Genomic DNA, 18,889 nt, shown 5'->3' with positions numbered 1-18,889 from the left:
TTTGGAAAATGGCTGCAATGAAACAAAGAGTGAAAAATTTAAAGGGGTCTGAATACTTTCCGTACCCACTGTACTATAGTTTGTTATTTCTATAATTTTTTTCAACATAAGACATTTTTATCACTTTTTTGAAATAATTTACTAGGACTATTTATCACTTTTTGACATAATATACTATAATCCTTACATCACTTTATCGAACATGAAGTGATGTAATGACTTTTTAATCACTTTTTTCAACATGCTATACTATGACTTTTTATCACTTTTTTAATACTATACTATGACTTTTTTTTGACTCACTATATACTATGACTTTTTCATCACTTTTTTGACATGCTATACTATACTTTTCAACACTATTTTATCACTTCTTTCGACATATGATTCTATGGCTTTTTATTGTTTTTTTCGACACACAAAATTATGACTTTTATATTTTTTTCGACATACTAAACTATGACTATGTTTTCACTTTTTTGACATATGACACTATGACTTTTTTCGAGATGCTATATACTATTACTGTTGCATCACTTTTTCGACATAATATGCTATGACTTATATATCAATTTTTTGACATACTATACTATGATCTTACATCACTTATCCAACATACCAGTACACTTTTTTTAATTACTTTTTTCAACAAACTATACTAAGACTTTTTTTCGACATGCTATACTATAACTTTTAATCACTTTTTTCGACATAATATAATAGCACTTTTTTTGACATACTATGCTATGATCCTTACATCACTTTATCCAACATACTATACTTTAACTTTTTAGACACAAACAAAAACAAAAAAAGGTGTAAATAATTATAAAAAACGAAAATAAGCAAGTAAGTACATCAATTAATAGACATACATGTATACCGTATATGCGTATACATGCACACGTCCATGTACACACACACACTTACACATAGCTCTTAAAAAATGAAATATACTAGGACTTTTTTATCACTTTTTTGACGTACAAGACTATGATCCTCACTACACTTTGTTAACATATTATACTATGACTTTTACAACATGCTATACTAAGAATGTTTATCACTTTTTTTGACATGCTATACTATGACATTTTTATCACTTTATTTGCCATGCTTTATTCATGACTTACAGACTATGACTTTTTAAGACATTTAATGACATATTACTATGTTCATGACTTTTTAAGAAATGTTTAAGGCAAAGTATATTATGACATTTTTATGATGTGTGACTTATTTATGACATACTATACTATGATTGTTTTTAGGACAGTTTTATGACATTTATGCCATCTATCTTCTTTCCTTTCTCATTTTTGTTAGCCTGATTTACTTCCCAAAGTGTATTGTGATTTTGCCACAAAGGTAATATTTAAAAACACCACACAAAATAGGTTCTAGAAACAAACCAAAATCTTCTGACTGTGGAATAAAATAAAACAAAATCACAACTAATTGACTTTAAGGACTTCCAGGAGAGCTGGAATCAGATAATAGAGTTTTTTGCTTTCATGTTCTCATAAAATGAAAGTGGGAAATTCCTACTGATGCAATTCAATTGCAAGAGAGAGAATTACTCAGTTACTTCTGGTACATGAACAGGCAGTGCATGAAGAGCAGGATGTGTTCACAGAGTGCTTCTGTCGAATTGTTTTGTAACTCTGCAACTTCCAGAGAAAAAACGAACGTGAGAAAGAAGTTGTCGGTGGTTTAGCTCTGAGAGAAAAACTTCTCCCTCTGTTGACCCAATTGAAAGCTCCATCGCTTTCTTTTTTTGGCCAGACAGCTGAACAAAATAAAGATGTGCACTTACCAAATGATAAGGAAGTAATTAGCATGAAGATGTGACACACTTAACACCAATTGCAAGCTGTGTGTACAGTAGATAATGTTTTAATAATTAAGGGTTGCCCTGCTGGTTTATGGCTTTGGTTAAGAGGCACATTTGCATTGGTCATGCATCAAGTAATGAACATTGTGACATCAAGCTGACCTCTTCAAAACAATATTACAACACAGACGGCTGCCTAGTCTAGAATGAATGAAACGACACCAAAGTTTCAGACAGTGTAAAAAGGAAATAATGATTATCTTTCTTCCTACTCAGTGCCACACATGTACTGTAGTTGCATGAACAACTTGTCCATAATTATAACAAGGAACCACCTCAAGCCTAAATTGAGTCATCATTTGTGATAAATGCCATGTTCAAACTGGCTGCTTTGCTCACCACTGAAAGCAATACCAAAACTACCATAAAGATGAGTCTGACGCAAACCAAAAGTAGTGAAATGAATGTATTGGAAATTGTGGCCACTTCAATGAAAACAAAACCGCAAAATGAAAATTTTTACATCAAGCTGAGGAGCTGACAAAACAACTTTTTTTAAAACAGGGTTACAACACAAATTCCAGCTAATGACATAGGTGAAACTATACCAGATATGACGGGGTTACACATAAATGAAACAAGAAAATAATGTGTAGATCTGTGTGTAATCACAATCGTCATTCTTCTTTTAGTGTAAATACTCAGAGCTGGTTTGAACATAGTGCTGCACAGCATCAAAAAAGCTGTAAGTTTCTGTGATTTTTTAAGTCCAATTAATCAATATACAGTAATGGTCTGAACTCTGATCTCCAAGTGTAATATTAGTACTACTCTGTAAAATAAGAATACTTCCGTACATGTAAGATAAAACACTACTTCAGTAGAAGTACAGAAGTATTATTAGCATTAGAAGTATTAAATGTCTCCTGTGGATGATACGTCATTATACTATATGACACTGGATTGTTAATACTGATGCATCAATGCATCAGTAGCATTGTACTGTTGTTGCAAGGTGGAGCTAACCTTTCTCTAATCCTTGTGAAATACTAAACAATTTACCTCTTCAGTCTAAAGGAAACCAAATAAGAAGTCTGTGGGTATATGTCTCATTGGTAGAACTGCAATACCTGTTAACCAGTGATTTTAAGTCATTATTTAACCAGCTGCAGCCAAAAGGCACTTGTTCAAAAAGTCATGTTTAAAGCATTTTGACCTGGTTACGTTACAGCCCAACGCTCAGGCCCCTGGAGACCGTCCATCCTCCACAGCCGGCCTTCCCGCCTGCAGAGCTGGACTGACTCATTTTATAGCTGTGGTCACAGCAACAATGTGTCACAGTTCTTGTAAGCATTTCTCCCGATGACCTCAGTCCAAAATCATCCAGCAAGTCTCCCTCTCGAGGGTTCAGAAGGTCACAGAGAGGAACTGAACCTTGACTGCTAGTTGACCTCAATCCACACCAAAACCACATTGGAGCACAAATCTGGTTGCTCAAATCAGATAAAAACCTGAAACTGCTGATTAAATCTCAACCATCTTTCTTAACTTTAGGTGAAGACCTAAAGTTAAGAAACATGGTTCTTTTGCTGGGGGTGTTTTCACACATTCATGACTGGAAACGCCATCAGTCAGCATTATTATCATTTAACTGCTACATAAGTGTCTCATGATTCAGCACTTTAAATCAGGAAAACAAAATCAAGTTTGGAACCATTTTTCTGTTTTCCCGAGTAGAAGACCTGGGCAAATCTCAGCACCATAGCCTGACAAAGGGTGTTTTTGGGTGTGGGGGTGCTGTGTTTTGTCACTGGAAGGGGTGGGTGGACCAACAGCTGATGTCCAGATGTAGAAATGGTGGGATAGGACCTAAACCGAGCATGTTTCGATTCAGTGAGTTCAAATGCTTTTGTTAACTTCAACGCCTGAGAAAATTCCTAACCCATGCAATCATTATTTAAGATTTTAGGTTGTCAGTGCAATCTGAGTCTGGTGTTCATCAATGGGATTAAATCCAAACTTCAAACTACTGTGGAAACCAAGTCAAAAACGGACTTTTTTGAGTTGGTTTGAAACAGTAAAAATATATCTTTGAGCGAAATGGACAGAGGCTAGTGCCCTCTATCCATGTGTCCTTGCCGAGAGACACGGATGAATTAAGGCGATCGGAATGCGGAACCGGTGAGAAATGCAGCTGGTAAAGGAAGCGGCTTTGTAAGCAGACCCACTATGACTCCATTACAGGGAGACCAGACCACCAGACTAATCCATGTTCACAGAAACAAGGATACCCAACAAATGTTCAAGAATCAGATGTAAATGGAGAAAAAAAATGTCTTGTAGTCACAGTTAAATGAATAACAGAATTAGTTATCATTTTACAAAAAACTCAAATATGGAACTCTAAAATATAAACACTCAGATTACTTACTTTTCTGTGCGCTCACACCGTACACACTGATCACAGTCGCTATAATAAGTCCTGACAGCGCGCAGAGAGCGTTTGAAGCCATGATGTCTGCGGGTAAAAAGCTGCTTGCTGTCGGCTACACAATTCCCAAAAGTTCATCTGATTAACAATCCGTGCTGGTTTTCAGCATGGAAAAGCGAGCATCAGAGTGAGTCACCCGGAGGAGTCTGAGTCTTGTTTTAATAGCGCACACACCCACGCTAACAGTTCAACTCCTATGAGTCATTTCCTATGTACTGTACTGCTCGGATTCTCTGTGCGCACTCACCGACTCACAGGAAACTCTTCCACCGAAGTATGCGGTTTCATTTGCTTCACTTTAAGTGAAAGTTTCAATTAAACCACCTCAGGTGTTAGAATTTCAATAAATACATTTCATATTTTATGGCCACGCCCTGCAGGTTTTCTCCACATTTCTTTTCACCAGGGAGCCTGTGTAGTCTGGACTTAATAGTGTTCTCATTGTTATTACCACGCCTGTCGACGTCATTCTCTCTTCTCTGCCAAAAAACACAACTCTCTGGCACGAGTCTTGGTCCCATGCACAGAGAAAGAGGAACAGCAACTGAGGCAGAAACAGATGGCATTTGCTAGAAAAACTATCAGCTTTTAAAGCCTTTTGGGAAAGTCTATTCAAAGTTATAGTGAGATAAGATGCGTTTTATCTTGGTTTACTTGAGTGCCCTGTACACATAAACAACTGTGATGTTTTGTTTTTTTTTTCTTTTGGAAATTGACATTTGAATAGTGAGGGTCTCTGACGCAGAGTGGTGTTATTGATGTCTGGGGTTGGGTGTAGCCTGTTGCTGCAGCACAAATATGCAAAAACACAGCCAGTGAACTCGTGCCTGGAGTGCTATCATGTTGGCCCCTGTCACAACATTGTCTCATATACTAATGAAGAAAATCAGTTACAACATATGTTGCTTTGTGGCATTCAAATGATCACTTAGCACAAAGTCAAAACTACTATTTTATATATGACAGGTTATGTACATTTACATGAGTAACCAACCACTGCCAAGGTATCACTACCAATCAAAGTTACTCTTTATGTTTGCAAACGTAATAGCCAATTCTTGAACAAGTCTTCCTTAACTGCTCATAAATGCCTGATAAAACTTCTTTTTTTTCACATTAACTGTTTCTCTGCAGCTTGGAACATTTTATGTGTGTGCTACATGGTGCAAAGTGCTTTTCCCACAAGAGCTAACGTCAAACAGACGTTAACCAACCTCCCAGTAAATAGTTCACATCATCCAAATAGAGGAAAAGGGGTTTCATTGGCTCAATTAGGTAAGAAGCATGTTGTTAAACAGATGTTTTTGTACTCTACTGTCACGGCTAACCTTAAAGAGGACCTGGAGCAGCACAGCCCACTAAGGACACCCATATGAGCTGACTTTCCACTGCAGTGATTTCATCAGTAATGAGGCACTATAAGCTGCAGATGTTGTGTCAAACTCTCCAATGGGAACCATGGCAACAGGACACACACACACGGAGAGAGCGAGAGAGAGCGAGAGAGAGAGAGAGCCTCCAAACACTCCTGTAGGTGCTGACTGGGTGCCAGACTAGCTGGGGTCTCTCAAGCATTTTTCATACTATAGCCTAACCAAGGAAGTACCAGAATTCTGGCTGTTGTACTTTATATATTAGAAACATATTTAGTTTTGCAAATGCAGTTCTCAAGTTTGTAAAGCATGAATTCCTTTAATTTTGAAATTTAAATTTCAATGAATTTTACGGGATTTCCACAAACCAGCAGGACAAAACAATTCAAAGAAACGCTTCATTAAGATCAACCATGTACCACAGCAGGTCCAAGTTTGGCAATACATTAAAAAATATATATATTTAAAAGTGGGCCCAGCTTGTTAAAAGAGAATGTTTAACATTGCGAGTACGGCAAGGACAGAAAAACAGTGCAGAGCAGCGCAACATGTAAGAATATCACTGTGTGCACAAAACAACTGTTTTTATTAACTACAGCACAACACTCATTCAGATGTGTCACTATCTGTTTGGTCAAATCACCAACTGGCAATGATGCGGTAAAACAAGTCTTTCAGAAGAGAGATTAAAACGGGGAAACATCTCATCTGATATCCCCTAAATGTCCGCCTTGAGTAAAAGTCTTGTCTTTTCTCTATTCGTTTCTCTCCTTTGGTTCTCTCTTCAGTTTTCTCTTTAACTCCTCTGTCTGTGAATTAGGTGATGTAGATGCGGTGAAAGTCGTTGGCTCCGAAAGCACAGTTGCACTTGGGGCACTTCCTCTGCCGGGTGTCATAACGCATCTTCAGACATTCGTAGCAAAATACGTGGAAACACTTGGTGAGCACCGTCTCCTTGTCTCGTGTGTTGCAGCAGGGGCAGCGCAGCTTGGCCTGAAGACAGAAAAAAAATTGTTTTGTATATTTGCCAAATACTGACTTTATTTTAGAGTGAAACATTTGATTGAGAGGAGGGATTGTTGAGGGAATAGGTGCATTGTGCCTACTTCTGTGTGTGTAGTGTACTTTTCTGTTTGTTGTCATTTGGACCAATGTTTTGCATTTTTATTTAGCTCTTTAAGTAAATCATTTAAAAAATCTGATCATAAAAATATAGTATATTGCAGATTGTGCCATAAAGCTGTTGCTGTTTTAACAACTCCCTCGACACCAACAGGTTGCTTGAAGCCATACATTTCTCTGCTTTAAAGAACAAAGTTCTTTCTTCCTGACCTTGTACTGGTTGATCTCCTCCTGCAGGATCTCGTCAGCATCAGAGTACACCTCCACCTTCTTCTGTTTCTCCAGCTTCCGCCTCAGCCTCGACAGATCCTCCTAAAAGGCATCGGGAGAGGGGTTGTTAAACTCCTGATGTGATCTTCCAAATCAGAACTGTAGGAGTCATTGGTGAGAGTTTCGGAAGAGTTTGAATGTATTATCCCCAGTGATGGAATACAACATACCTGTGCTCGTTTTAGGTTGCTGCTCTCCCTCTCCCGGGCGGTGCGGTTCTCAGCCACAGAGACCTGGATCTCCTTAAGCTTGGCCTGCGTGTGCTCCAGCTGCACCTTCAGGTCCTCTGCCAGCTGGGCAGCCTCCACCGCCTGCAGCAGGGAAGGAACCGGACACACTCAATAAAAAATAAAAAAACACCTAATGATGGAATTCCTGAGCTGTAATGTAGTGGTAGTACAGTAAGCTTGGATAAAAAGTCCATTCTTTGTGCTTCAACTTCCAAGATTTAGTTGTGTACAAACTTAAACATTTTGCATGTTTTATCCTATTTACTCCAGATTGTGTATATTTTCCATGTCTGACAACCGTTTTCAGATCTTCTTTATAGCTGCCTGGGAACCCCTGGTTTCAGTTAAAGTAAGCAGCTCCTTTTGTGCGTTTTCTGTTCTGTTTAATTTGTTTGTCATGGTTGTGCTTGTGCCGTTTCGGCTTGAAGCTCAAATGTGAAAAAAACACACAAGATGACCTCATTAGCAGTGCAAAATTGTTGTCTTGACAGGCACTTGGGCAATGTTAGCAGAGGTACAGGTATGTCCCAAAAGTAGATGCTTAGCTATTTGCAAAAGTGTGGGACAGACAGGTTGGTTTCATTTGCAAACAATGTAGCTCATTAATGCAATTTTTTATGGAAGCAACCCCACAAATCTTGGATGTCAGTACGTCTCATGAGCACCTGAATACACCAAAATGAAGTTCGACTTTCAGCACATGCTATTTTCCAGATCCTTTTATAATGCAGTGTTTATATGTAGGAACATCAACATCTGGCAGCAATCAAATGATCCGGTGATTGGTAAACCTTAAATGCAAGAGCTCAGAATATGAGTGATGGCATCTCTCTCCTCACCTTCCTCTTGTTGAGTTCTAGTGCTTGTGTCCGAACAGCCAGCTCTTTTTCCAGAGCGGCAAGTGTGCTCTGGAGGACGCCCTCTTTTTCCTCTAGCTTCTGCACAACTAGCAGCTGGGCATCCACCTGGAGAGGGACAGTAATGGTTTAGAGTTTTATAGTTTAGTTTATATGTTCAGTGGCCTTGACACAATGAAAACCATCATTGCTGCATTTCCAGGTTAAGAAGTCATACGTCACCTGAGTTTTGAATGTGAGAACTTGGTCAGCCAACTCCTCCTTCTCCTCTTTCAGCAGCTTGTAGATCTGGTTAGATTTGATCCGCTCACTCATCAGCTTGAAATTGGCGTCGTCCTTCTCCCGCAACTGCTGCAACAAGCGACTGTTCTGCTCCTGCATGTCCTCGAAGGCCTGGCCGGTCACATCCATCTCACTCAGCAGGGCTTCCTCCTCCTCAAGAGACAGAGGAGTCAGGGATCAAAAACAATGAAGAGACAGTGACAGATATTGTTTCTCGACCCATTTTATGTCTTATGTCTCCATCTTCATCACCACCTGTAGTAATTCATACAAAGAATGTGTGGGGTTCAGTCATATTCCCCCAACAGTACAAGGCTTCTTTCTAATGTTTTGTAGTCACAACTAAAAATAAATCAAACTAATCCATGTGTATGAAATAAAAAAAACATTAATTTATTACAGATTGGAAAATGAATCGCCACCATTGTTCCTAACTCTCTTTAGGACGTCTACATACATGGTAAAAAACACACATCCTCACTACACAAGACAATATGATCCTTTGGCTCTCCAATGTTAATCAAATAAAATGTTGTCCCAGCAACTTACATCCGTTGAGCGAGACTGGCCTTTTAATGACAATGCTTGAGATGCAATCACACCTGGTTTGTTTTCTGTGCTGCAAACATAGCTACACATTCCACTTTACTGCATTTACTTCATTTTGCTTCCCGCTGCCCACTTAGAAGCCAAATGGGACCCACAAACAAAAGTCATATGATCTCACAACTAGCTCGTTTATTGGATCGTGTTGCAATCTGTCACCCTGCAAAGTTAAATTCTGCAGCCAGGAACTAAGGAGAACAAATCAAACACATCTGTGTCCAAAACAGTTTAGTTTTTTGTACTTTAACTTTATACCAGATAAGAAGACAAAAGTAAAGCATTGAATACAGCAGTATCAGTTCAGACTGTGTTTTGCCTTCTGTTAATTATGTTCTGATAAACGACCTCTCAAGCATGAGGAGCGGCCGGCTTTCAGATCTCAACATCTGTCTCCTTCATGCTAATAAAATTGTATGGAATGGTTTAACAACTTAAAACACGGTCATGACACTTTCACATTTTGGTGTCATTTCCTGTATTTGATTAAATTACAGTCAGAGTACATCAGCGACCCTCAGGACTCATTGGGTGAAGATAACAGGATTCATATTAAGTCATAAACCTCAAAGACTTCAAGATCATATTCAATGCAGCACTAAGGTCAACACTTGATTGAACATTATTGTGACAGTATTACATTCTCTAATGTGGGAGCATCCCCTATCTACAAAACTCAAGTTTTAGAATGACAATTACATTACTATCAACATTTCACCCCAGTCAGTTAATGGTTTTATTTTTTCCCCATCTCATGACACTCTGCTCTCCTACCCCCTTAGTTGTCTGATTATTGAAATTCCACGAGAGTCTTAACATTTACAAGACAGCAGAGCCAAGTAAGTGAGCTCAGATCTGACAGTGTTTTACATACTTCAAATTTATCAGGGTGCTCATCCAAAAACGATTTGCCCCACCCAGCCTATTTTTTTCTTCTTAAAATGTGAACATCATTTTCTCACACTATCCCCTCCTTCTCTCTTGCAGCAGGTTTACAGCTGGAACAAACTGCATGCGTAAGTGTGGCGTAATGTAGATTAGGGCCATATTTCTATGCGTCGGCTCTCTCTCTCTCCGATACAAAGAGACAGGATGAGTAGGGAGAACTGTGGTTATTTTGGCCTATATGTTGCGGTGTGTGTGTTTCTCTCTCTGACGGTCCGTCCGTCCGTTGGTCTCTCTATCTCAGTGTGCCAGATTGCGTGTCTCGCTGTGAGAAGTCAAGACAGCCAAAATCACCATAAACCTGGCTGTTTTTTTTTTTTAAATGTGTTTGTTTTGCTAAAATATCCAGCTGCACTGTGGTCTTCCTTTATGTGATTACTTTCCTGGCTTGACACATTCGCTCGTGTATTGTGCAAGAAATAGATGATATGCTACGTGCCAAGCGCCTGGTGTGGCCGGACAGCGGGACAGCATGGGCGCCAAAATAAATATAGCTGCACTACAATGTATACATGACAAAACGACATATACACTATACACAACGCGCATGCGTGTGGTGTGTTCCAGCGATTAGACAGGAGTGTAAATGCATTTCGGCCAGATAACAAGAAAAAGGAATTAAAAGAAAAAAATCTATCTATGTTGTGCAAGACATTAAATAAATAATGGTAGAGCTTTGGAAAAAAAAAACTACACTAAACTTCATTGTCATAAAATATAATGACTACATAATGAATAAACAAACATGGACATTGTCAAAACTAAAATCTAATAACATTGGATTTGTGTATTAAAAAGGTTATGAGAATTAGCCATACAGATGTTTCTGTAAGGACAAACCAGGGTTTTCTTTTTGACTCTTTTCAACAACAGTGGTGCCATGCTTACAACTTTCAAGTGCAAAGAGATTTGTATATTTATAACTGATATTACAGAGAGAAACTGCAGCCAGAACACATTGAAAACACAAAAACAAGAAAATGATCTAATTTACTGAAAAAGTAAAACAAATGCACCAACAAATTATGCAATCATATAGGCTAGTTAACAAGCTTTTAATATTTAAATTCCAGGCCCCAGCATCAGCTTTCATTTCCTCTTTTTATCTAGGAGAACATCTTTCTTGGGCAAATGTGTACCAATTTCACTACTTTCAATTCTTAACACAGCTGGATTGTTTGTAGTAATCTGTTGGTGCCCCGAAGGTTTAAATGGGACATTTCTCCAAATAGGGCTGATGATTCATGCCTCGTTTCATGCTGGTCTGCAATTCTTAATTTGTGTAAATAAGGGAAGATGTTTGAATTTCAACAAGCTATTGTGTCAATAGTATAGAGTCAATGTGTAGAGACTGCATTTTAAAACCTTTAGGAAAAAACTGATGGAAAAAAGTGGTTTACATGTTAAGCATCCCGCCTGAGTTTTGCTCCACTCACTGTTTCAATATGTTTGAGACAACAAAACATGCATACCTGCTTCGTGGCAGCAAGCTTCTTCTGCAGATGCTCAATGGTCTCTTCTGCCACTCGGATCTTCCTGAGGGCATCTTCATCAGCCAGCTTCTTGCTTTCCTTTCTCTCCCTTTCCTCCAGCTCTCTCACTCGCATCCTCAACTCATCAACCTGTGCAGGTCGAGATAAGGGTTACCAGATGCTAAAAAGAAATGTGAAAAGTATGACCAAAAGACAGTGACACCGAAGGACAAACCTCAGCTTTAGATTTTCGTTCAGCTGCCATGAGCTGCACTTTGTCCCTCTGCTCCTTTGGAGCTGACTTATACATGTCCAACAGGAGCTTCATCTCTTTCTGGGACTCTTGGGCTTTCCTGATGGATTAAAGAAGACAAAGAGTTTACATTTTATTGATGATCACAATGTTGGCTTCCCACAATCAAATTTGCGTGATCGAGCAATTATTTTAAATGCGTAATTTCAGAGAACGCTCCGTTTTTTTTGCAAAGCCAATCTACCGCTCAGTAAACCACTGTCTGATCATGTGCCAGTCGGAGTTGTTCCCTGCACAGCGCAGCTTAATTTCTAGATGTAGACAGTCACAGAGGATAGAGTAACTGAAGGAAAACTCAACAGATAGCAGTCGATTATACGTTGATCTCAAGGTTTACCAGTTTACCAGTAAACGCAACATTTTGTCCCGTCTGTGTTGTTTTTCAGACAACAGCAGTGACCAGTGCTAGTTAGTGTCTGTTAGCTCACAGTGCTCGAGGGCAAGTAATATTTTTCCTCTAGGACGCACCGGTGCACCTAATGTCCTTGTATCCACTGCAATGTTGTTTATTTTGCATAACGTGACCCATTTCTTCTGTAAAGCCGTGCCTGTGTTGGATCTCTCCTCTACTCTCTCTCCGCGCAGCACCGCCATACAGCGGCCACCGGTCCACACTTCTGACATTTGTCCAGTTTTAATTGTTACTAAAACAGCTATATATTGTTAAATATGAGGGGCAAACCTGTATTTGTACCAGTGTTTCCGCTGGTAACTCTGCTATCACGGCCGCCACGGCGAAAAACACAGAAGAAGTTATTGAATGCAACTAACTTCAGTTTGTAGAGTAATAGCGTGTGAGACGGAGCTGCTGGACCTGGGTGAGAGATGTGACCCATGGCCAGAATATCATAGTTCATAAAAACGCAGCGCAGTGACGATACAGACATTTCACACACACAACGTGTGTAACTTTACTGACCCGCCATTCGACGCGTGCTGGACCCATTCATAATGAGTCAGCCGTCTCTCTGAGTACTTCCATCACACTCCCAAACTCTTTTAATCAGTTATTGTTGAAAACAAGTGAAGGAGCTTTCTCAGAGATACAGAAAAAAAAAAAATCCTAGGCTAGTTATTTCAGAGAGCTAATTTTCATTAACATGTGTTGCAGCTGTATGTCTATACAACTTCAACATGAGAATAATGTAGCATAATATGGATGTAAAAGCAGTTATATAAAGCCTGTGTGACAATAAAATGTTAAAATCAAATAATTGTAGTCTCTACAAAAGAGACTACATTTACATTAGCAATCCCATCAGTGCAGTTAGTTGACTGCTTCTAAGTGTGCACACATTTGCATAAAAAGACATTGTTGCTGGTAGAAATGAACAAAAAAAACAACACACACACACACACACACACCTATATATATATATATATATATATATATATATAAAAATAAATAACAAAAAAAATGCAGTAGAGTGGAAGGGGATGTACTTGAGTTCTACTCTGAGCATCTTCAGCGTGTCAGAGTCCTTCCTCTTCAGCTCGTCACTGCGCTGCCTCTCTCTCTCACGCTCCCTTTCTCGTTCAGCCTCCCTCTCCCTCTCTCTCTCCCGGGCCCGCTGTCTCTCCAGCTCCTTCCTCCTCTCTTCTTCCTCCTCCTGGTCCTCATCCTCCTCTTTCTTCACTTCGATGCTGTCACTCGTCGTCTCCTCTAGAATCAGAACCCCTGTGTCGCCACTTTGACAGCGCAACTGTCGACAAAGCAAAAATGATTAAAGAATGATTATATTTTACTGATAAATAAAGCAACATGGGTAAGTGTAAACATATCACTGTTTTTTTGGGTATGCTTAGAAAAGCCCTGGATCACAGGGTAAAACACGCAGTAAACATTTGGCCGAGAATAACGTCATCTACCTTATTGATCTCCATTTGCGTTTCCCGCAACTTCCTCTTATAGCGCTGCACATCACCTTTCAACTGCAGGTTGTGGTTCTGAAGGCTGCTGATTAAGTGTCGCATCTCCCTGTTGATTGGTCCTGAGAAAGCAGAGAAAAAAGGCGGTTTTACACAGAGCAAAGCCGAAGTGTGGTTGATGAGCTCAACCGTATGGTGCACAGGAGTAACATTATAAGACGCAAATGATATACTAATAATAAATCCCTACAATATCAGATAATAAAGACTTCAAATTAGAGAAACCACCGGCTTGCAGTGCACAAAACATAATCCATCTCTAAATACAGGTATAGATCTACAAAGATTAACAATTTCAGTATATGCTAATTCATCATACTATGGCATGATTTCCCTTCCTTCTTCATACACTTGTTGATAGATGTGTGGAGGAAGTGTTTCGAAAGGTACCTGCTTGCTCGTTGGCTGCCAGGTTCTGCTCAAATTCGATGCGCAGCATCTCATACTCTTTGCGCACCTGAGCCAGGGTATCCTCCAGCTGGATGACCTCAGTACGCAGCTTCTTCTGAAGGGACAGCTCATCACTCTGAACAGTTGAAAACATAACATTGTCGACAATGTTGCCAAGCAGAGGTAATAATACTGTTAAGAGAAATAGTGGCAACATTGGGCCCCGGCCAAGATGCAGTGAAGAAAAATATCAGAAATCTTACGTTGTCACTGATGAATAACATGCTTTTTTTGTTTGTTTTTCAAAATAACAGATTAACTTTCATGTACCTCCATGTGCTCTATCTGTCTGAGGTGGGCGTTCTTGGCAGTGAGCAGGAGTGCCCGTGCCTCATCCAGCTGGGTTTTCACCCCAAGGGACTCATTATACAGCAGGGAGAACTGGGACTGCAGACATTTGTACTCTAGAGTCTCCTTCACAACTTCTTCTGGAATATTCCGCAAGTCCATCTACAAAAAAAAAAAACAGGAGATGACAGTGAAGGGTGAGCACGATTTCAGCCACTGATTTACAAAATGAAAAGGGTTCCTGACAACCAGGTGTAGCGTTACTGATACTTTTACTCTAACAACCAGATACAACACATATCTTCACCTTGAGTTTCTCACTCTCCCGCACAGCCTCCTGGAGCTCCACCTGAAGTTTCTCTAACTCTGCCATGCGGCTATTAGCCAACTCCTGGTTGTGCTCCAACTCTGCATTGAGGCTCTCGAACTAAGATGAAAACAAAGACAATGTTTCATAGATAGGAGAATTGTTGTGTATGGTATAAAACCACGGCTTTGCCAGCACAAACCGGCATCTGAGATATAAAGTAAGTTATGTGTGAAGAAACAGGCATATGTCACACAACAAGATTTGCAAAGGGATGCTTCCTATGAATGCTCACCTTCTGAATGTTCAGTGTAATCTGGCCTCCAGGAAGCCCACCTGAGCTGCCGCTGCTGCTGTATCCAGACTTTAGCTGCAGACAGTACATGCAAAACATTAGGCAAAAAAAGAAGCAACAAGACAGAAAAACAACATGAAAGCACACCTATACACATCCTATGTGGGTTTTTTAACATTTAAATGGTTAATGCAGAAAATACCAGTCCATCAATCCACGCCTTGACAGCGGGATGTACATTAAAAAAAAGGAGCTGGCTTGACACAAATTGATGTTTAAAGCCTTACGCATGAAAGAATACGCCTTGTGGAGAGATAAAACGCACGCACATACACAATAAAGAAAGAGGCAAGTTGCACACAATTTTATTCAAACACACCTGCTCCATGGCTTCCGCCAGATGTTTGTTGAGCTTTTGTTCCCTATTGCGGAGTTTCTCAATGTCCCACTGCAGGTCCTCCACCGTTGTCTCCATCTCAGACACTTTGGTCTCCGAGCTGGTCACCTTGTCCACTAACTCATTGTACTGCAATAAGGACAAAGTCATGACCACAGCTGTTATCAGTGATAAGTATACACCAAAAGCATTGGCTACATACACATTTGTACAATTTTCTCATCCACATATCTAACTACTTCTGACAAACACTCCCATACACTAGCCCAAATATTCACCACACACGCTGAAATCTACAAACAGTGCCAAGGACATCATACCTCCATGGACATCTTGTGGTGCCGGCCCTGCAGGAGAGTCGCCAGGTCTCGCAGTCGATTGTTTTCCTCCAGTAGAGTGTGGTTCACGTTGATGATGTCAGACTGGCTATCATCTTCACATGCTGACAAAAAAGACCAAGATAGTTGTTTAAAATTAAAGTGGAGCTAACATGTGACAAAAAACTGATCACAGTTGTGTACACCAACAACTCTTACGGAAGGATATAAAATGTGCTGCAGTGCTCCTTTCTTATTTGTATGTTTGCATGTCAATGGCTTATTATATAATGGGTCAGTAACAAGAACATCTCCAGTTACCTGCAGCCTGGACTTGCTTGCACATGTTGTCAATGCGGCTGTGCAGCCTGTCAAAGACACAAACCAAACAGGCAATAGCTTCCTTGCTGAACTGCATGCGGTCTTGGAGATTCAGCGTGAGTTCCTCTTCGCTGCTGTGCTCCAATGTAGCCAGGAAACCCTTAGCATTGTCACTCACGGGAGCAGGGGGCAGCGATGCATCTGAACACCAGAGGTGGTTATGATGTTAGAGGTTGGTTAAAATCATCAGATGATCAAATGATCTAAGCATTAAATTTCAGCTAGATTGGAAATTGGAAACTGTGTGTGTGAGAGTTTGTACAGCTCTTGACTTCACAGTTAAAAAAATGTTAAAAACAGTTTAAAAAGTTCTAATGACATTTAAAGCACGCAGCAATGGACGAGGCAAGCACAGATAGAGATGTTAGCATTGCTTTGCAATAGTCTGAACTCCTACATACTCTTTGTTAGAATTCTACCAAAAAGAAAGCTAAAACACTCTGTTTTTCTTTTCTCTTTCAGATTAAGTAATTTAGTTTTTGCCTACTGCCTTTTCCTTCATCTTTACAATAGGTTAAACAATGTATGACCATCAGACTTTTTATTGATATTTTGCAGCGCATACATGCTCTTACGTCGTCTCATGCACTCTACCTGTGTACAGCACTAAAATTATAGATTAGAAACGTTTTTGCAAAAATTTCACAAAGTTAGCAACAAGAGTATCAAGCGTAGCATAACCAAAAGATGGGCTAAGTTGAATACCAAAGGGAACTGATATTGAAACCTAATGTGGAGTCATGCCCATGTATAAGCTTTCATCCAAATTCTATTAAAATAAAATAAGGTCAGATAACAGATTAAATGGTCAGATTATAGCAGTCCATAAATGCAGTGAGTAATGGAGACTTTCTAGAGATCAGCTTGGTCAGGAAAACTGTTTAAAACTGTTTACCTGTTGTTGAGTCCTGTGTCAGCTTTGTGGGTGTCACCAACTCTTCTGACCCAGTAGGAGGAGGAGGCAGCTTCTTCTCTTCTTGATGATCCTCCTGCTGCTGTTCGACCTGCTCCCCCTCGTTCTGAGCCTCTGGGAGTGGAGGTGGAGGCACGGCAGAAGTTGGTGATGCCAAAATGACACTATCTTCTACCAGTGGTGTTGGTTCAGGGAGAGGGGGCGCTGGTGGGGCAGGGATAGATGTCACGGGAGCATCTGGTTCAATACGTTTGCGTAGCACGTGCACATTTTCATCCAACTGCAAATCAGAAAGGATTGAAAAAGTATTGTTATGGGTTTAATTTCTGTACATCAAAAATCAGTGCTATTCCAAAAACGTAGTCCTGCAATTTGTAAGATATTTTAACTGCCATCACCGTGGTACTTCAACAGACTGAGCACAGTGCACAACTCTGCTAATTGGCTACTGTGTACAGATGCACACAAACCAAATACAATGCATATTAATATAGATGGCCACGTTAAAGTAAACATAGGATAACATTTACATGTTTTGCATTTGTTGTTTTTAGCTATGACAGAATGAGACCCCCTTAAATATGTTTACATGGGCATTTCTTAAATCGAGTTTTGGCTCAAAATAGGGCATAATGAGGTTAAAAGAATGTAATCAAATGTGGTACCTGCGACCAGTAGCGGTTGACAATCAGCAGGGTTGTGTCATCGGTGGCTTGTCTCTTCTCCAGCTTCTCAATTTTCTCTCGTAACTCATCCTCCATTGTCTGCCTCTGCTCCAAGCGCTCACACAGCTTCTTATTCTTGAACTGGAGGACCTTCATGTCCATTTCCTCCTACACAGAACAAATACAAACACCAAAGTAAAGAACGTCAGAGATCCTGGATGTTTTTGGCCGCAGAAATCCTTGAGAAGAGCTACAATGTAAAAGTCATAAATGGTGACTCCTAGGAGTAAACAAAAAATGACAGACCGTAGAGGAGACTCCAGCTATGCGTATGGGCTCAATAAGAGTGGTGGTGGTCTTTTCCTCTTTTTTGCTTTTCTTCTCAGGCGGGCCAGGGGGGCTGTCCCCTCCTGAGGGACGTTTTCCTCCCCCAGCACCTGACATATTTCCTTCCACTGCAAGAAATCAAACATAACACGGAATCATTGTGTTGGTAACGTTACAGCTTTAAGAAACTACAGATTAGTTTGCACATGGAGAACTCATTAATTTGATGACAGCTAGCAACGGCATATTCCTTGAATTACAGCGCAGAGCCACTGCTTTAACTGTTTCCGAATACTACTATTATGGTGTTTATATGAAAATGTGTTTCTGAACGGTTATGCCGACTGTTATTGTACACACCAATGCATGTAAAGCTACCGACTAATTAAAACTTTGCATTTCTGCAAAGCTTAACGAACATTAGCAAGCCTGCTAATGCTAGCTATGCTAATGCTAACGTTAATTTTTCGAAAACTGGTTAGCTAAACGGCGCTCTTTGTCCAGCGTATTTAATGACCAGTGGTCTCCATTTTTATTTACGGACCATCAATACACGCTTAAGGTATTCTGTAAAGAAACCATACATGAAAAAAACAGTTTTCTGACACACATTATCGTTACAAACCTTCACAAGGAGCGATTGAAAAATGTAACTCAGTGCATCAAGTGAGGCTACAGGAAATGACGACCATGTCCAACTTCTTCTTCTCCTTTGTGCTTTCCACAGGTTGGCATCCAGCTTATTGGTGCATTACCGCCACCTTCTGTTTTGGAGTATCGATCGACAATTGATTAATAAATAAATAAATTGAATAAAATACAATTATA

At 39.9% G+C, this 18,889-nt stretch overlaps 2 protein-coding genes across 3 annotated transcripts in view; both read right to left on the bottom strand.

The window, feature by feature from the left end:
• LOC117937150 (tumor necrosis factor receptor superfamily member 12A) overlaps positions 1-4,631 on the bottom strand; it is a 10,667-nt gene extending 6,036 nt beyond the window's left edge. Inside the window, exon 1 of the mRNA XM_034860879.1 lies at positions 4,266-4,631. Within this exon, the coding sequence (XP_034716770.1) occupies positions 4,266-4,347 (82 nt within the window). The 5' untranslated portion in view covers positions 4,348-4,631. The remainder of the gene's footprint in view (positions 1-4,265) is intronic.
• A 795-nt stretch (positions 4,632-5,426) lies between these two features.
• On the bottom strand, positions 5,427-18,800 carry rnf40 (ring finger protein 40). 2 transcript variants are annotated; one of them, XM_034860859.1, is made up of 20 exons: positions 18,687-18,800; positions 18,041-18,189; positions 17,735-17,902; positions 17,052-17,349; positions 16,097-16,297; positions 15,779-15,900; positions 15,441-15,587; positions 15,062-15,136; positions 14,767-14,886; positions 14,442-14,621; positions 14,112-14,247; positions 13,662-13,783; positions 13,236-13,495; positions 11,715-11,832; positions 11,480-11,629; positions 8,400-8,612; positions 8,160-8,285; positions 7,261-7,401; positions 7,031-7,132; positions 5,427-6,691 (listed from the first exon to the last, which is right to left on the bottom strand). In XM_034860859.1, exons 2-20 carry the CDS (start codon positions 18,176-18,178, stop codon positions 6,515-6,517), a joined length of 2,994 nt encoding a protein of 997 aa, XP_034716750.1. In that variant the 5' UTR covers positions 18,179-18,189; positions 18,687-18,800; the 3' UTR covers positions 5,427-6,514. The 2 variants fall into 2 exon arrangements, with proteins under 2 accessions (XP_034716750.1, XP_034716751.1); XM_034860860.1 differs by having other exon boundaries at positions 8,400-8,609.
• Positions 18,801-18,889: the final 89 nt, after the last annotated feature.

The sequence above is a fragment of the Etheostoma cragini genome, chromosome 21 (assembly GCF_013103735.1).
Source record: "Etheostoma cragini isolate CJK2018 chromosome 21, CSU_Ecrag_1.0, whole genome shotgun sequence".
In the NCBI taxonomy this organism is placed as follows: domain Eukaryota; kingdom Metazoa; phylum Chordata; class Actinopteri; order Perciformes; family Percidae; genus Etheostoma; species Etheostoma cragini.
Note: the sequence above shows the minus strand (reverse complement) of the source record. Positions and strands in the feature narration are given on the sequence as shown.

What these genes read in the sequence shown, in the direction of transcription:
- rnf40 (XM_034860859.1), bottom strand. Translation starts at nt 18,178, where the DNA reads ATGTCAGGTGCTGGGGGAGGAAAACGTCCCTCAGGAGGGGACAGCCCC. An exon ending in ATGCTCAGAGTAGAACTCAA is followed by an intron (nt 11,833 to 13,235) that starts GTACATCCCCTT and finishes TTAATCCATCAG; the next exon opens with GAAAGCCCAAGAGTCCCAGA. An exon ending in GCAACCTAAAACGAGCACAG is followed by an intron (nt 7,133 to 7,260) that starts GTATGTTGTATT and finishes GATGCCTTTTAG; the next exon opens with GAGGATCTGTCGAGGCTGAG.